This window comes from Salmo salar, chromosome ssa14 (assembly GCF_905237065.1).
Source record: "Salmo salar chromosome ssa14, Ssal_v3.1, whole genome shotgun sequence".
In the NCBI taxonomy this organism is placed as follows: domain Eukaryota; kingdom Metazoa; phylum Chordata; class Actinopteri; order Salmoniformes; family Salmonidae; genus Salmo; species Salmo salar.
Genome location: NC_059455.1, coordinates 66869831 through 66888033, shown reverse-complemented (window position 1 = coordinate 66888033; position 18203 = coordinate 66869831). Strand labels below are relative to the sequence as shown.

General features: G+C 42.9%; 1 protein-coding gene across 1 annotated transcript in view; it reads left to right on the top strand.

Annotated features, from left to right (window-relative positions):
- The window catches only part of LOC106569878 (atrial natriuretic peptide receptor 1), a 119721-nt gene that overhangs the window by 93565 nt on the left and 7953 nt on the right, over window positions 1-18203 (top strand). The window contains exons 9-16 of the mRNA XM_014141587.2: window positions 1206-1290; window positions 3783-3903; window positions 4960-5034; window positions 6480-6560; window positions 6745-6849; window positions 7242-7313; window positions 8170-8329; window positions 8966-9121. Of these exons, the coding sequence (XP_013997062.1) occupies window positions 1206-1290; window positions 3783-3903; window positions 4960-5034; window positions 6480-6560; window positions 6745-6849; window positions 7242-7313; window positions 8170-8329; window positions 8966-9121 (855 nt within the window). The remainder of the gene's footprint in view (window positions 1-1205; window positions 1291-3782; window positions 3904-4959; window positions 5035-6479; window positions 6561-6744; window positions 6850-7241; window positions 7314-8169; window positions 8330-8965; window positions 9122-18203) is intronic.

Below are 18203 nucleotides of genomic sequence, written 5' to 3'. Positions count from 1 at the left end.
GCCTTAAGATAGAAGCTGTTTTTCAGTCTCTCGGTCCCATCTTTGATGCACCTGTACTGACCTCGCCTTCCGGATGGTAGCGGGGTGAACAGGCCATGGCTCGGGTGGTTGATGTCCTTGATTATCTTTTTACCCTTCCTGTGACATCTGGTGCTGTAAGTGTACTGTAGGGCAGGTAGTTTGCCCCCGGTGATGCGTTGGGCAGACCGCACCACCCTCTGGAGATCCCTGCGGTTGTGGGCTGTGCAGTTGCCGTACCAGGCGGTGATACAGCTCAACAGGATGCTCTCAATTGCACACCTGTAAAAGTTTGTGAGGGATTTAGGGGCCAAGCCAAAAACATGTACGTATTACAGACTTGGTCAGGGAGCGGTTGTCAGTGAAGTCCTGTAGCGTAGCATCCGCGTCATCTGACCACTTCTGTATTGAGCGAGTCACTGGTACTTCCTGCTTTAGTTTTTGCTTGTAAGCAGGAATCAGGACGATAGAATTACGGTCAGATTTGCCAAATGGAGGGCGAGGGAGAGCTTTGTATGCGTCTCTGTGTGTAGAGTAAAGGTGGTCTAGAGATTTTTTTACTCTGACTGCACATGTGACATGCTGGTAGCAATGAGGTAAAACGGATTTAGGTTTGCATGCATTAAAGTCCCTGGCGACTAGGAGGACCGCTTCTGGATGAGCATTTTCTTGTTTGCTTATGGCCGGATACAGCTCATAGATATGGCTTTATTCAGCTGCATCATGCAGCCCTTATGTTTTGATTTCTAAGACATTCCCAGGTTTAGAAGCCCATCACAACTAATGAAATAATGGATTTTATTGTGATGGCTATATTAAATGGATTTATTTACTTGTTTTAGTAAGTTATATTATTTGGTTACCTACCTTAGCTGAATGCACGTACTATAATTGGCTATGGAATAGAGTGTCTGCTATATGACTAAAATGTAAATGTGTTTATTTTATTTATTTAACCTTTATTTAACTTGGCAAGTCAGTTAAGAACATTTTTTCTTTTCCAATGACGGCCTACCCCGGCCAAACACGGACCAAGCTGGGTCAATTGTGCGCCGCCCTATGGGACTGTAGTAGCTATATGAACAAAACCTTGCCATATGCTACACATACTATGACAGATGCTATTGAATTTGGCCCTGGGTATAACTTCATAGAATTCAATAACATAGTTTGTTCTTTCCTCCCAGGGACAGTCACCATGCACCAGATGGTGGCCATTGTTGTGTGCTTCATCTTCATCATCATCGCCACCGTCACCGTCTTCATCTACAGGTCAGTGGTGCCCCTTTTTTTTACCGTACAGTCTACCCCTTCCCTGAGCAAGACACTGGTCGATGGTTATGGGTTCTGATGCCTCCACTCCTGACCCCTCCTCCAACCATCTATCGTTCTCGCCATTCTGTTCACTCTCTTCCCATACTCTGCACATCTTTCCTTTTCTCTATTTTATCCCCCCCTATCTCTTTCTCTTCTGTTTGTTTTTCTACCTTTAATCTCTACAATCATGGTATGTTTTTGCCTCCCTGTTTAACTTTCTTACCCACATTGTTACTCTGTCTATCTCTCTCTTGTCCTCTTCACCCTATGACTCTCCTCTTTTCACTATCTTTCTTCCTCTGCCCTCTTTTTCCTTACTCTTTCTTTACACATTACAGGGAGATCACTGCCAGGCCAAGAAGGAACGAATAAAAGTGTTTCTGTCTCCTCTTCAGTGATGACTCACCACCAGGGTCATGTTCATTAGGCACCACACAGAAATAAACAGACAGAAACAGTGAGGGACTACCTGGACCTGTTTAATAAAAAACATTCATTTTTTCGTTTTCCATTGAAAAGTGTTTTTATATATTTACCTCCAGCCCTGTGTTTGCCCTTTGATCCTTCTCTCTGGCCTGTTTCCAGCTCCATCAGTCTTGCAGCTGAAAAGGTCACTTGCTTTATAGCTTGTCATGTCTTGTGATAACATTGTTTAACATTGAGTGCAAGTCCAGGTGAAAGTATACCTTACTTTCTAAATAATTGTTTTCTCTGGAGGAATATCAGGCCTAAGGTCGAAGTATATTATGTCTCATATCAAATATAAAAAAGCAATGTGTTTTTACATTTTCTAGAGATTTATGTTAACTTTGATAGGTGAAAAGTGAAACAGTTCAAGTTCAGTTACATATTCTAGCCAATAATTATGCTGAAGTCAGTTTGTGTTTGATATAAGCTATCCTCAATCTTTACTTTTGTCTGATAATTCCGATATTTCACATTTTATTAAAGGGATACTTCCGAATTTTGGCAATGAGGCCCTTATCTACTTCCCCAGAGTCAGGTGAACTTGTGGATACCATTTTTATGTTTCTAGCGCTAGCACAATTGCTAACTAGCATTAGCGCAATAACTGGAACTCTATGGGTATCTGCTAGTGTGCTATGGGTGTTTACTAGCACTCTAGCAGATAACCATAGACTTCCAGTCATTGTGCTAATGCTAGTTAGCATTGGCTCATGAAAGTAACTTCCTTCTTACTGGACACAGAGGCATACACATTTTATCCACAAGTTAATCTGATTCTGGGGAAGTAGATAAAGGGCCTCATTGCCAAAATCCCAAAGAATCCCTTTACACGTGCTGTAAAATTACACAGACCCTTTTTTCACTTTTTTTGTTCACGTTATAAAATACAGCAATGTGTAGTACATTTGAATAGCACATAGCCATAGGCGAATACATTTATAAATGTTTATTTTCAAATTCTTGTAAGATAAGTGCTTACTATATGAATGACTTAATCTATGGATTACTAAATCTATGTGAAGTGTATCTGTAAATGTATTGCTTAAAGTAAATGGAAGCTACTGTATGATGTGTTTGTATGTTCATAGATAAAAAAAAAAAAAAGAAAAATGTGTTATTACTACACATGAATAGTGACTTTTTGACCTCTTCTTACATAATGTTCCTTTACAGTAAAGAATGTTAGATCAAGCACAGGAGGCTGCTGAGGGGAGGATGGCTCATAATAATGTCTGGAATGGAGTGAATGGAATGGTATGGATCACATGGAAACCATGTGTGTGACGTGTTTGATACCATTCCACAGATTCCGTTCCAGCCATTACTATGAGCCTGTCCTCCTCAATTAAGGTGCCACCAGCCGCCTGGGATATCAACGTACACGTCGAAACAACTTCACACAGACAGCACTGTTGGTGAATGATGACTCGATTGACCTGATTGACACTCCAATCAGGTCACCCACTATAATGGAGCTCAAATCACAGATATTAATCTCTATCCAAACTCAATGAATTAATCCCATCCCCAGTGCTATAGTTAGGTTGCATTTGTTTCTGAGAAATGTGTGTGTGAATACAGTTTGTGGTGGGTGATAGAGGTTCTGATTTTGGAGTGTTGATGGCCTGTGTGGGTAGAGGTTCAGTCCTACACAGTGTACAGTCACGCTGAAACACATCCATCCCTCTCCTTAAGCTCTCTGTCCTTTATTCTGGATTCTCATTCTCTCTCCCTCTTTCTCTTTATTGATTTGTCTTTCTCCGTCGCCCTCACACAATTTTGTCTTCCACCATCCTCACCTCCTTTCTCTACTCTATCCTTCTACCTATTTCTCCTTCTCTCTCTCTCTCTCTCTCGCTATCTCTGAACCTCTCTCAAGCCTCCTCTTTCCATCACCCTTTGTCTCCCTTTCTCTCACCTTCTACCTTATCTCTCTGTTTGTCCCTCTCTCACCCCCCCCCCTGCACCCTCTCCCTCAGGAAACTGAAGTTGGAGAATGAGTTGGCTGCTCAGCTCTGGCGGGTGCAGTGGGAGGACGTGCAGATGAGCGACCTGGAGAAAGTGATGCGCAGGGCCTGCAGCAGACTCACCCTGTCTCTGGTACTGCACGGAGAAACACACACATACAGTATATAGCAGCAGACTCACCCTGTCTCTGGTACTGCACGGAGAAACACACACATACAGTATATAGCAGCAGACTCACCCTGTCTCTGGTACTGCACGGAGAAACACACACATACAGTATATAGCAGCAGACTCACCCTGTCTCTGGTACTGCACGGAGAAACACACACATACAGTATATAGCAGCAGACTCACCCTGTCTCTGGTACTGCACGGAGAAACACACACATACAGTATATAGCAGCAGACTCACCCTGTCTCTGGTACTGCACGGAGAAACACACACATACAGTATATAGCAGCAGACTCACCCTGTCTCTGGTACTGCACGGAGAAACACACACATACAGTATATAGCAGCAGACTCACCCTGTCTCTGGTACTGCACGGAGAAACACACACATACAGTATATAGCAGCAGACTCACCCTGTCTCTGGTACTGCACGGAGAAACACACACATACAGTATATAGCAGCAGACTCACCCTGTCTCTGGTACTGCACGGAGAAACACACACATACAGTATATAGCAGCAGACTCACCCTGTCTCTGGTACTGCACGGAGAAACACACACATACAGTATATAGCAGCAGACTCACCCTGTCTCTGGTACTGCACGGAGAAACACACACATACAGTATATAGCAGCAGACTCACCCTGTCTCTGGTACTGCACGGAGAAACACACACATACAGTATATAGCAGCAGACTCACCCTGTCTCTGGTACTGCACGGAGAAACACACACATACAGTATATAGCAGCAGACTCACCCTGTCTCTGGTACTGCACGGAGAAACACACACATACAGTATATAGCAGCAGACTCACCCTGTCTCTGGTACTGCACGGAGAAACACACACATACAGTATATAGCAGCAGACTCACCCTGTCTCTGGTACTGCACGGAGAAACACACACATACAGTATATAGAGGCTTGAAATACAGTACACCTACACACGTACACAGGGAAACACACTGTGTTGAAAACCACACTGTTATCATTCCCTCTATATGGTCCACAGAGAGGCTCCAACTATGGCTCCCTCCTGACCATGGACGGAAACTTTCAGATCTACGCCAAGACTGGCTACTACAAGGTCTGTCCTTTTACACAGGGATTGTTGTAATAGACTGACAATGCTTATGATGTTTGCTTTATTAAGGATTTGTGTAGTGATACCTACATTAGTTGAATACATAAAGGCTTCATAAGCACTACATAAATGCTTAACAAATCATCTATAAGGGTATGACACTCTATAAATCAGGGTGTCTCAAACTTTTGCGGGGGTTGGGGACCCCTTTTATGATAGCAAATTCATCAGGGACCCCTCATATTCAGAACACAACTGGAGTGAGATAGGCGGCAGGTAGCCTAGTGGTTAGAGCGTTTGGCTAGTAACCGAAAGGTTGCAAGTTCGAATCCCCGAGCTGACAAGGTACAAATCGGTCGTTCTGCCCCTGAACCCACTGTTCCTAGGCCGTCAATTGAAAATAACAATTTGTTCTTAACTGACTTGCCTAGTTAAATAAAGGTAAATAAATAAATAAAAATATCATAAAAGGAGTATGATTATGACTCTGGCAGTGCAGGGCCGGACGAACCAAGTCTCGGGCCCTGGGGATGACATTTAAATCCCGCCTCTAAGAATCTGAGAGAAAATGTTTCAGTTTTCAAGCTAATTTAATATCCTGCAATTTGACACATTTTGTCATGGGGCAGAGAGATTGTTTTTGTTGATTCAGCTTTAAAGGATATTTATAGCTAATATCCTGCAATTCCACGTATTTTGCCATGAGGCAGAGAGAAAACGTTATAGTTTTGAAGCTTAAATTACAGTGCATTTATGTTTTAAAAACCATTTTTGGGAAATACAAGAAGTATTGAGTTAAAACCTTGATAATTGGTTGAGAACTGTGGATACCAATAACCCTGTGACCCTACCAGGCCCATGTTGCCTTGGGTTAACAACATATATTGTAGATGAATAATATTACATTATATTGTAGTACACCCTCTAAACGTATTCCACGGATCCCTTTGCCAAAATTTGTTGAATCTGTTGATGTTAGTAATATTCACAAAATAAATATCTGTCCGCGGACCCCCCTGCAGTACCTGGAACCCACTTTGAGAACCCCTGCTATAAACGGTGTATAAACATACATAGTGTGTTATGTCACATTTGGAAATTCGCTCTACAGTAGGAATAATTATGTCACCCTTTATTAACCATTTATAGTGTATGACATACGCTTACAGATTATTTGTGAAGCAGTTATGTAGTGCTTATGAGGCCTTTATGAATGCTATATAAAGACTTTATAAGTTTCACTTTGTTTAAATTGGGACTATTTGCGAGTGATAAGTGTTCGTACCGGGATTCCGATAGGCTTCACCTGGGCATTTGCACAGTTTACATCCTTGGAGTCGGAATTACAAGTGAATTACACTCATTTTACATCACCCCATATTACTGACGGACACAGATAGTAAAATCATGGTGAAATATTGTGTTAATTAATGTGTCCTCCTTTCCAGGGAAACATTGCGGCCATTAAGTACGTCACTAACAAGAAGCGCATCGAGCTCACCAGGATGGTGCTCTTTGAGCTCAAACATGTGAGGGTTCTATTCAGTAGGCTTGTAAACATGTTGCCAGAGCAACAATGTCCTTTCTAGTATTTCATCTACTCATTATGTTCTAAGGTGTATCATTTTCTCAGGTGTAAATGCTTTTGTATGTTGGTGATTGTGTATGCAGTTGCTAGTATGTCGGTATTGATGTTGATCTTCTTTCCTCCAGATGCGTGATGTTCAAAACGAGCACCTGACTCGCTTTATCGGAGCCTGTATCGATCCTCCCAACATCTGTATCATCACAGAGTACTGCCCCCGGGGCAGCCTGCAGGTACTTCACACAGCCTACAGGATCTACTTGTTCCATTCTATATTACTCCATTCTATTCTTTAACCTTAGGACCTTAGCGTTGTGAGCTTAAACCCCTATTGGTCTCTTATCTCCCACATCACACATTCTCACAATGAATAAGTCATGAACCATCTAGCCTACAATTACAACCCTTGGGTCTTGAGATGGTTGGTTTACCCTCTAGGCTACATGTGTTGAATACCGACAGCCTGTGTAAAAGGAATGTGACGTCATGCATATTCTGATGTTAGTATTGTGGACTGGGATTATTAACCTCTGGGTGACTTTCATGTCTGGCTGATTTGCTATGTTCTGAATATTTGTGTTTGTGTGTGTGTAAATTGTCATGTTTATGTTGATGTGTTGTGCAGGATCTTATGGAGAGCGAGACCATCACCCTGGACTGGATGTTCAGATACTCTCTCATCAACGACATTGTCAAGGTGTTTCTCCATCCGTCATCCTCCATTCAGAGATGTTAAACAAAGATATAAGCCATTATAGGAGGAAAGAGAGGAGGTGTGTGATTAAGTAGGGATTGGTCCAGGATTCTCAACCAACGGGGTCACGAGCATATATGTACTGTATGTACTGAAAGCCCAAAATCAGTAATCAGATACTTAATGTTATTTTCACAGTATGGGGGGCTAACTTTGTGCTAGGGGAGAGGTAGAAAATATTCAAATAATATTTATTCTATCATACTTCTTCAGGTTTTTTTTATTGTCAATGCAAATAGTTATGCCAAGCATGTTACCTCTCTCTTTATTTCATGCTCTTACGCAGATTTGTATTATATATTTTCAACAAGATGTTTGGGATTACACCAGATCCAACCAACCCGTCATGTGTATTGCCCGCAGCAGGAGTTGGGATTGTCCAGGCTTTGTAGATGCATGTGGCCAGGCATGTGCGATGCTTATAATGAAGGGTAGACGGATGGTGTCTGACACCTCCTGGTGTCCTGGTTAGAATGATGAATGAAGAGCTCACGCCTTTTACTTGAGTTAGCCTCGATTTAATGCCCCTCAATGTACATGAGGGGCATTCGTGAGAAGACTACCTCCGTACTCTGCAAAGGAAGCTATGCCTATCTTCAATGGAAGTTAATGGGAGGGTACAGAATTGTTGGTTATTGACTTGCAATGCATATTGTAGATTGTTCAACAAATGCAATTTCGTTGGCTAAAAGCATGTTTGACAGTTCCCGCCCCTCTGCATGGAACTGTGCGGGAAACATTTTACACAGGGTTGTCCACTGGTTGCGTACCTTGCGAATCACACCATCTTTGATTCTAGGGGATGGCCTTCCTTCACAACAGCGTCATCGTCTCCCATGGTAACCTGAAGTCCTCTAACTGTGTGGTGGACAGTCGCTTCGTTCTGAAGATCACTGACTATGGGCTGGCCAGCTTCCGCGAGAAGTCCAATATGGAGGACACACACGCCTACTATGCCCGTGAGTTACCTGAGCTGCAGAAACACATGTAGACAAAGACACACAGATTCAAAACCCATGAGAAAACACACACACACACACACATACACACACTCTAAATAACTCAAACCAAGTGATTTAGTGGCTCAATCCCTGCCATTGTTTTTGTTATTCAAAAACAAAGCATGCCCATTTTCTGATAAAATTGGTTTGTTTTACACAACAGATTTCTTTCTAAATGTTCTGTAACAATGTCCCTTCCTGAGAGAAAGCCCTTGCTGGCTCCATTGAAATACATGTCATTGATGTGGCGCAAAAGTCAAATCACCTGGCTGAAAAAGTCTTGATTAGTTGCTGATTGAAAAGGTGGGTATTAAAACTCTCTCTCACTCTTTCTCTCTAAGTACATCTTTGGCTAAAGAAAACTCATAATACAGCCTTTTATTCTTATGTCGCGTTAAATGTGTAAATATATATTTTGTGCATTTAAGTTGTGTTATACAAGGCGGATTTGAAAAAGAGACCAAGGTCTCAAGATGTCTTCCCTGTTAAAACAAAGATTCAATAAAAAAAAAGAAGGAAACTGTATCCACCTCTTCTCTCTCCCTCTTTCCCCCTCTACCTCCCTCTTTCTTTCTCTCCAATCCCCCTTTACAGGAAAATTGTGGGCAGCTCCAGAGCTGCTGAGGGCAGAGTGTCCCCCAGCATGTGGCACTCAGAAAGGGGACATCTACAGCTTCGGCATCATCCTGCAGGAGCTGGCCCTGCTCCGAGGGGTCTTCCACATCGAGGGGGACACCCTCAGCCCCAAAGGTGTGTGTGTGTGTGTGTGTGTGTGTGTGTGTGTGTGTGTGTGTGTGTGTGTGTGTGTGTGTGTGTGTGTGTGTGTCAAATCAAATTAAATGTTATTTGTCACATGCGACGAATACAACAGGTGTAGACCTTACCATGAAATGCTTACTTACAAGCCCTTAACCAACAATGCAGTTTAAGAAATAGAGTTAAGAAAATATTTACCAAATAAACTAATGTAAAAAAAATTACATCAAAAAGTAACACAATAAAATTACATAACAATAAAGAGGCTATATGCAGGTATAGGTTAGTTGAGGTAATTTGTAAAGTGCCTATGCATAAATAATAAACAGCGAGTAGCAGCAGTGTAAAAACAAAGGGGGGGGGTAAATGCAAAGTCCAGGTGGTCATTTGATGAATTGTTCAGCAGTCTTATGGCTTGGGGGTAGAAGCTGTTAAGGAGCCTTTTGGTCCTAGACTTTGCGCTCCGGTACTGCTTACCGTGCGGTAGCAGAGAGAACAGTCTATGACTTGGGTGACTGAAGTCTTTGACAACTTTTTGGGCCTTCCTCTGACACCGCCTAGTATATAGGTCCTGGATGTCAGGAAGCTTGGCCCCAGTGATGTACTGGGTCGTACGCAGTACCTTCTGTAGCGCCTTACGGTCAGATGCCGAGCAGTTGCCATACAAGGCGGTGATGCAACCTGTCAGGATGCTCTCGAGGGTGCAGCTATATAACTTTTTGAGGATCTGGGGACCCATGCAAAACTTTAAAGTCTCCTAAAAATATTTGTGTGTCTGTGCGTGTTCTTCAGGCAAGTACAGGCATGTACAGTACCTTCAGAAAGTATTTACACCCCTTGACTTTTTCCACATTTTCTTGTATTGCAGCCTGAATTTAAAATGTATTCAATTGAGATGTTTTTTTTGTCACTGGCTTACACACAGTACTCCATAATGCCAAAGTGGAATTATGTTTTTCAAAATGTTTATCAATTATTTAAAAATGAAAATCTGAAATATCTAGAGTCAATAAGTTAGCCTAAATAAGTTCAGGAGTAAACATTTTCTTAACAAGTCACGTAATAAGTTGTATGGACTCACTCTGTGTGCAATAATAGTGTTTAACATAATTTTTGAATGACTACTTCATCTCTGTACCCCACACCATTATCTGTAAGGTCCCTCAGTCGAGCAGTGAATTTCAAACACAGATTCAACCACAAAGACCAGGAAGGTTTTCCAATGCCTCGCAAAGAAGGGCACCTATTGGTAGATAGGTAAAGAAGAAAAAAAAGCACACGTGAATTGTGCATTGTGAAGTTATTAATTACACTTTAGATGGTGTATCAAAACACTGTCACTAAAAGATACAAGCGTCCTTCCTAACTCAGTTGCCGGAGAGGAAGGAAACCGCTCAGGGATTTCACCATGAGGCCAGTGGTGACTTTAAAATACACTGCTCAAAAAAATAAAGGGAACACTTAAACAACACAATGTAACTTCAAGTCAATCACACTTCTGTGAAATCAAACTGTCCACTTAGGAAGCAACACTGATTGACAATACATTTCACATGCTGTTGTGCAAATGGAATAGACAACAGGTGGAAATTATAGGCAATTAGCAAGACACCCCCAATAAAGGAGTGGTTCTGCAGGTGGAACACAGACCACTTCTCAGTTCCTATGCTTCCTGGCTGGTGCTTTCACTCTAGTGGTAGCATGAGACGGAGTCTACAACCCACACAAGTGGCTCAGGTAGTGCAGCTCATCCAGGATGGCACATCAATGCAAGCTGTGGCAAGGTTTCCTGTGTCTGTCAGCGTAGTGTCCAGAGCATGGAGGTGCTACCAGGAGACAGGCCAGTACATCAGGAGACGTGGAGGAGGCCGTAGGAGGGCAACAACCCAGCAGCAGGACCGCTACCTCCGCCTTTGCGCAAGGAGGTGCAGGAGGAGCACTGCCAGAGCCATGCAAAATGACCTCCAGCAGGCCACAAATGTGCATGTGTCTGCTCAAACGGTCAGAAACAGACTCCATGAGGGTGATATGAGGGCCCAACGTCCACAGGTGGGGGTTGTGCTTACAGCCCAACACCGTGCAGGACGTTTGGCATTTGCCAGAGAACACCAAGATTGGCAAATTCGCCACTTGCGCCCTGTGCTCTTCACAGATGAAAGCAGGTTCACACTGAGCACGTGACAGATGTGACAGAGTCTGGAGACGCCGTGGAGAACGTTCTGCTGCCTGCAACATCCTCCAGCATGACCGGTTTGGCGGTGGGTCAGTCATGGTGTGGGGTGGCATTTCTTTGGGGGGCCGCACAGCCCTCCATGTGCTCGCCAGAGGTAGCCCGACTGCCATTAGGTACCGAGATGAGATCCTCAGACCCCTTGTGAGACCATATGCTGGTGCGGTTGGCCCTGGGTTCCTCCTAATACAAGACAATGCTAGACCTCATGTGGCTGGAGTGTGTCATCAGTTCCTGCAAGAGGAAGGCATTGATGCTATGGACTGGTCCGCCCGTTCCCCAGACCTGAATCCAATTGAGCACATCTGGGACATCATGTCTCGCTCCATCCACCAACGCCACGTTGCACCACAGACTGTCCAGGAGTTGGCGGATGCTTTAGTCCAGGTCTGGGAGGAGATCCCTCAGGAGACCATCCGCCACCTCATCAGGAGCATGCCCAGGCGTTGTAGGGAGGTCATACAGGCACGTGGAGGCCACACACACTACTGAGCCTCATTTTGACTTGTTTTAAGGACATTACATCAAAGTTGGATCAGCCTGTAGTGTGGTTTTCCACTTTAATTTTGAGTGTGACTCCAAATCCAGACCTCCATGGGTTGATAAATTGGATTTCCATTGATTATTTTTTGTGTGATTTTGTTGTCAGCACATTCAACTATGTAAAGAAAAAAGTATTTAATAAGATTATTTCTTTCATTCAGATCTAGGATGTGTTGTTTAAGTGTTCCCTTTATTTTTTTGAGCAGTATAGTTACAGAGTTTAATAGCTGCGATAGGAGAACACTGAGGATGGTTCGGTTCAACAACATACAACCGTGTAGTTACTCCACAATACTAACCTAATTGACGAGGTGAAAAGAAGGAAGCTTGTTTGCAACAAGACACTAAAGTATAACTGCCAAAAATGTGGCAAAGCTATTAACTTTTTGTCCTAAATACAAAGTGTTATGTTCCGGGCAAATCCAATCCAACACATTACTGAGTACCACTCTCCATATTTTCAAGCATAGTGGTGGTTGCATCATGTTATGGGTATGCTTGTAATTGTTAACGACAGGTGAGTTTTTCAGGATAAAAAGAAACGAAATGGAGCTAAGCACAGGCAAAACCCTATAGGAAAACCTGCTTCAGTCTGCTTTTACCAGATACTAGGAGATTAATTCACCTTTCATCAGGACAATAACCTAAAATAGAAGGCCAAATCTACACTGGAGTTGCTAACCAAGAAGACAGTGAATGTTCCTGGGTGGCCGAGTTATAGTTTTGACCTAAATCTGCTTGAAAATCTATGGCAATACCTGAAAATGGTTGTCTAACAATGACCAACAACCAATTTGACAGAGCTTGAAGAATGTTGAAAACAATAATGGGCAAATGTTGCACAGTCCAGGTGTGGAAAGCTCTTAGAGACTTACCCAGAAATACTCACAGCTGTAATCACTGCCAAAGGTGCTTCTACAAAGTATTGACATTTACTTATGTAAATGAGTTATTTCTGTATTTCATTTTCAATAAATGTGCAAACATTTCTAGAAACATTATGGAGTATTTTTGTAGATGGGGGAGAGAGAAATAATCTATTTAATCCATTTTGATTTCAGGCTGTAACACAACTAAATGTGGAATAAGTCAAGGGGTATGAATACTTTCTGAAGGCACTGCAATTATATAAGAATATATATCAAGGTAAATACGGTTAGGGTTAAAGACGAAAGTACAGACAAATATGGATGGGCACTTGGAACAATGAAAATTAAAAAAATGGATAAAGTTGGCATCTTTTATTTTGATTATTTTTGGGAAAGACAAAGCATTTCATTGCACAATATTGTAAAAAAAAAATATTACCTTTATTTATCCAGGTTAGTCACATTGAGATAAAAACTATTTTTCAAGAGGGACCTGGACGATATAACCTTGTGTGTAGAAGACGAATAATTTTGAAAAGACAAGGACAGGCATTTTGAACAGGGAAAATGTACAGGACCTTGATTTAATTTTTTTTACACATTTTGTCATTTGTTATTTGTCTTCTCCAAGATGCAATGAATCCAATTAAATTCTGAGAAGTGTGTGCGTTTGTTTCTCATTCCTCCTTCCTATAATTACTGGTATACTAATAATGTGCCAGCGCGACAGACGGTTATATCGGTCCACTAATACAGGACTAGGCCTACTTTTGTGCCACAAAAAAATGTTTAAGTGTTTTATTTATTTTATTTTGTACATGTATTTTTTTTATTCCGATTTTTCAGGGGTGCTGCAGCACCCTCAGCACCCCTACTTCCCTCGGCTATGAATACTTTCTTTTTAAATGCTAAATATAGTAATTCATAGGGTACTCTATTTCTTTCTGTCTCTTTCTTTCTATCTTTCATTCTTAATTTCTGTCTTTCTCTCCTTCTCTCTCTCTCTCTTTCTATCTCTGTCTCTCTCCCCCCTCAGGTGTTTTTTTTTATCAGTCTTCTCCTTCCATCTTCCCTATTTACATTCCAGTCCTGTCAGCCTTGGGTCTGTGACATCTCTAAGGTGCTGACTCTCTGCCACCATACATCTTTCACACACACACACACACACACACACACACACACACACACACACACACACACACACACACACACACACACACACACACACACACACACACACACACACACACACACACACACACAACATGAATCTTGACATTCCCCTAAGTATGTAGGATCAAAAGCACATGCTACTGGAGCACATGCTACTGGAGTACCGACGCAGCCCGCTAGCTGTCTAGAGCATATTGGACTGTTAGCTGAAGACATCCATCAGCCAATTTCTTGGGCCACTATACCTATTTTGCAAATTAAACTTGCCCCTTTACTACACGGAACCATACTAATCCATCACGACTGGTCTACTGACGTAACCGCACGAGGAGGCTCCGCACGAGGAGGCTACAACAGACTTCTAACGTCGCGACGTCCCTCTAAGGCCCTTCTGCTAGCTTGCTAGCCCCGGACCGCTAGCTGTCTGAATCGCCGTGTCTCAAGCCAGCTTAACTACTCACTGGACCCCTATGATCACTCGGCTACGCATGCATCTCCCTAATGTCAATATGCCTTGTCCATTGCTGTTCTGGTTAGTGATTATTGTCTTATTTCACTGTAGAGCCTCTAGCCCTGCTCAATATGCCTTAGCTAACCCTTTAGTTCCACCTCCCACACATGCGGTGACATCACCTGGTTTAAATTATGTTTCTAGAGACAATATCTCTCTCATCATCACTCAATGTTTAGGTTTACCTCCACTGTATTCACAACCTACCATACCTTTGTCTGTTCTGTACATTATGCCTTGAATCTATTCTATCGCGCCCAGAAACCTGCTCCTTTTACTCTCTGTTCCGAACGTACTAGATGACCAGTTCTTATAGCCTTTAGCCATACCCTCATCCTACTCCTCCTCTGTTCCTCTGGTGATGTAGAGGTTAATCCAGGCCCTGCAGTGCCTAGCTCCACTCCTATTCCCCAGGTGCTCTCATTTGTTGACTTCTGTAACCGTAATAGCCTTGGTTTCATGCATGTTAACATTAGAAGCCTCCTCCCTAAGTTTGTTTTATTCACTGCTTTACCACACTCTGCCAACCCAGATGTCCTAGCCGTGTCTGAATCCTGGCTTAGGAATACCACCAAAAACCCAGACATTTCCATCCCTAACTATAACATTTTCCAACTGCCAAAGGGGGCGGGGTTGCTATCTACTGCAGAGATAGCCTGCAGAGTTCTGTCTTACTATCAAGGTCTGTACCCAAACAATTTGAGCTTCTACTTTTAAAAATCCACTTTTCCACAAACAAGTTTCTCACCGTTGCCACTTGCTATAGACCACCCTCAGCCCCCAGCTGTGCCCTGGACACCATATGTGAATTGATTGCCCCCCCATCTATCTTCAGAGCTCGTGCTGCTACGTGACCTAAACTGGGACATGCTTAACACCCCGGCCATCCTACAATCTAAACAGATGCCCTCAATCTCACACAAATTATCGATGAATCTACCAGGTACAACCCCAAATCCGTAAACACAGGCACCCTCATAGATATCATCCTAACCAATTTACCCTCCAAATACACCTCTGCTGTCTTCAACCAAGATCTCAGCGATCACTGCCTCATTGCCTGCATCCGTAATGAGTCTGCGGACAAACGACCACCCCTCATCACTGTCAAACGCTCCCTAAAACACTTCAGCGAGCAGGCCTTTCTAATCGACCTGGTCCGGGTATCCTGGAAGGATATTGACCTCATCCTGTCAGTAGAGGATGCCTGGTTATTCTTTAAAAGTGCCTTCCTCACCATCTTAAATAATCATGCCCCATTCAAAGAAAAATTGAACCAGGAACAGATATAGCCCTTGGTTCACTCCAGACCTGACTGCCCTTGACCAGCACAAAAACATCCTGTGGCGTACTGCATTAGCATCGAATAGCCCCCGTGATATGTAACTTTTCAGGGAAGTTAGGAACCAATATACACAGGCAGTTAGGAAAGCTAAGGCTAGCTTTTTCAAACAGAAATGTGCAACCTGTAGCACAAACTCAAAAAAGTTCTGGGACACTGTAAAGTCCATGGAGAATAAGAGCACCTCCTCCCAGCTGCCCACTGCTCTGAGGCTAGAAAACACTCTCACCACCGATAAATCCACTATAATTGAGAATTTCAATAAGCATTTTTCTACGACTGGCCATGCTTTCCACCTGGCTACCTCTACCCCGGTCAACAGCCCTGCACCCCCCACAGCAACTCGCCCAAGCCTCCCCCATTTCTCCTTCAACCAAATCCAGATAGATGATGTTCTGAAAGAGCTGCAAAATCTGGATCCCTACAAATCAGCCGGGCTAGACAATCTGGGCCCTCTCTTTCTAAAATGATCTGCTGAAATTGTTGCAACCCCTATTACTAGCCTATTCAACCTCTCTTTCGTATCGTCTGAGATTCCCAAAGATTGGAAAGCTGCCGCGGTCATCCCACTCTTCAAAGGGGGAGACACTCTAGACCCAAACTACTACAGACCTATATCTATCCTACCCTGCCTTTCTAAGGTCTTTGAAAGCCAAGTCAACAAACAGATTACCGACCATTTCGAATCCCACCGTACCTTCTCCGTTATGCAATCTGCTTTCAGAGCTGGTCATGGGTGCACCTCAGCCACACTCAAGGTCCTAAACGATATCATAACCGCCATCGATAAGAGACAATACTGTGCAGCCGTATTCATCGACCTGGCCAAGGCTTTTGACTCTGTCAATCACCGTATTCTTATCGGCAGACTCAACATCCTTGGTTTCTCAAATGACTGCCTCGCCTGGTTCACCAACTACTTCTCTGATAGAGTTCAGTGTGTCAAATCGGAGGGCCTGTGGTCCAGACCTCTGGCAGTCTCTATGGGGGTGCCACAGGGTTCAATTCTCGGGCTGACTCTCTTCTCTGTATACATAAATGATGTCACTCTTGCTGCGGGTGATTCTCTGATCCACCTCTACGCAGACGACACCATTCTGTATACCTCTGGCCCTTCGTTGGACACTGTGTTAACCTCTTACATCTAGACGTTCCGCTAGCGGAACACCTGCTCCAATATCCAATGATAGGCGTGGCGCGAATTACAAATTCCTCAAAAATACAAAAACTTCAATTTTTCAAACATATGACTATTTCACAGCATTTTAAAGACAAGACTCCTTTATCTAACCACACTGTCCGATTTCAAAAAGGCTTTACAGCGAAAGCAAAACATTAGATTATGTCAGCAGAGTACCAAGCCAGAAATAATCAGACACCCATTTTTCAAGCTAGCATATAATGTCACAAAAAACAAAATCACAGCTAAATGCAGCACTAACCTTTGATGATCTTCATCAGATGACAACCCTAGGACATTATGTTATACAATGCATGCATGTTTTGTTCAATCAAGTTCATATTTATATCAAAAACCAGCTTTTTACATTAGCATGTGACGTTCAGAACTAGCATACCCCCCGCAAACATCCGGTGAATTTACTAAATTACTCACGATAAACGTTCACAAAAAGCATAACAATTATTTTAAGAATTATAGATACAGAACTCCTCTATGCACTCGATATGTCCGATTTTAAAATAGCTTTTCGGTGAAAGCACATTTTGCAATATTCTCAGTAGATAGCCCAGCCATCACGGCTAGCCATTTAGACACCGACCAAGTTTAGCCCTGATCAAAGTCAGATTTACTATTACAAAAGTTTCATTGCCTTTGTTGTCTTCGTCAGAATGCACTCCCAGGACTGCTACTTCAATAACAAATGTTGGTTTGGTCCAAAATAATCCATCGTTATATCCGAATAGCGGCGTTTTGTTCGTGCGTTCCAGACACTATCCGAAATGGTAAATCAGGGTCGCGAGCATGGCGCAATTCATGACAAAAGATTTCTAAATATTCCATTACCGTACTTCGAAGCATGTCAACCGCTGTTTAAAATCCATTTTTATGCCATTTTTCTCGTAAAAAAGTGATAATATTCCGACCGGGAATCTCCGTTTAGCTAAACAGAGGAAAGTAAACAAAGCTTTCGGTCGACGCGGGCACGAGCCTAAGTCTCACAGTACTGTAACCAGCCACTACCCAAACGCGCTACTTTGTTTCAGCCAGAGCCAGCAAAGCCACGATTCAGCATTTTGCTGCCTTCTGAGAGTCCATGTGAGCCGTAGAAAGTGTCACGTAAGAGCAGAGATCCCCTGTAATTGATAGAGATAATCAACAAGGCCAAGAAATAGTCAGACAGGGTACTTCCTGTACAGAATCTTCTCAGGTTTTGGCCTGCCAAATG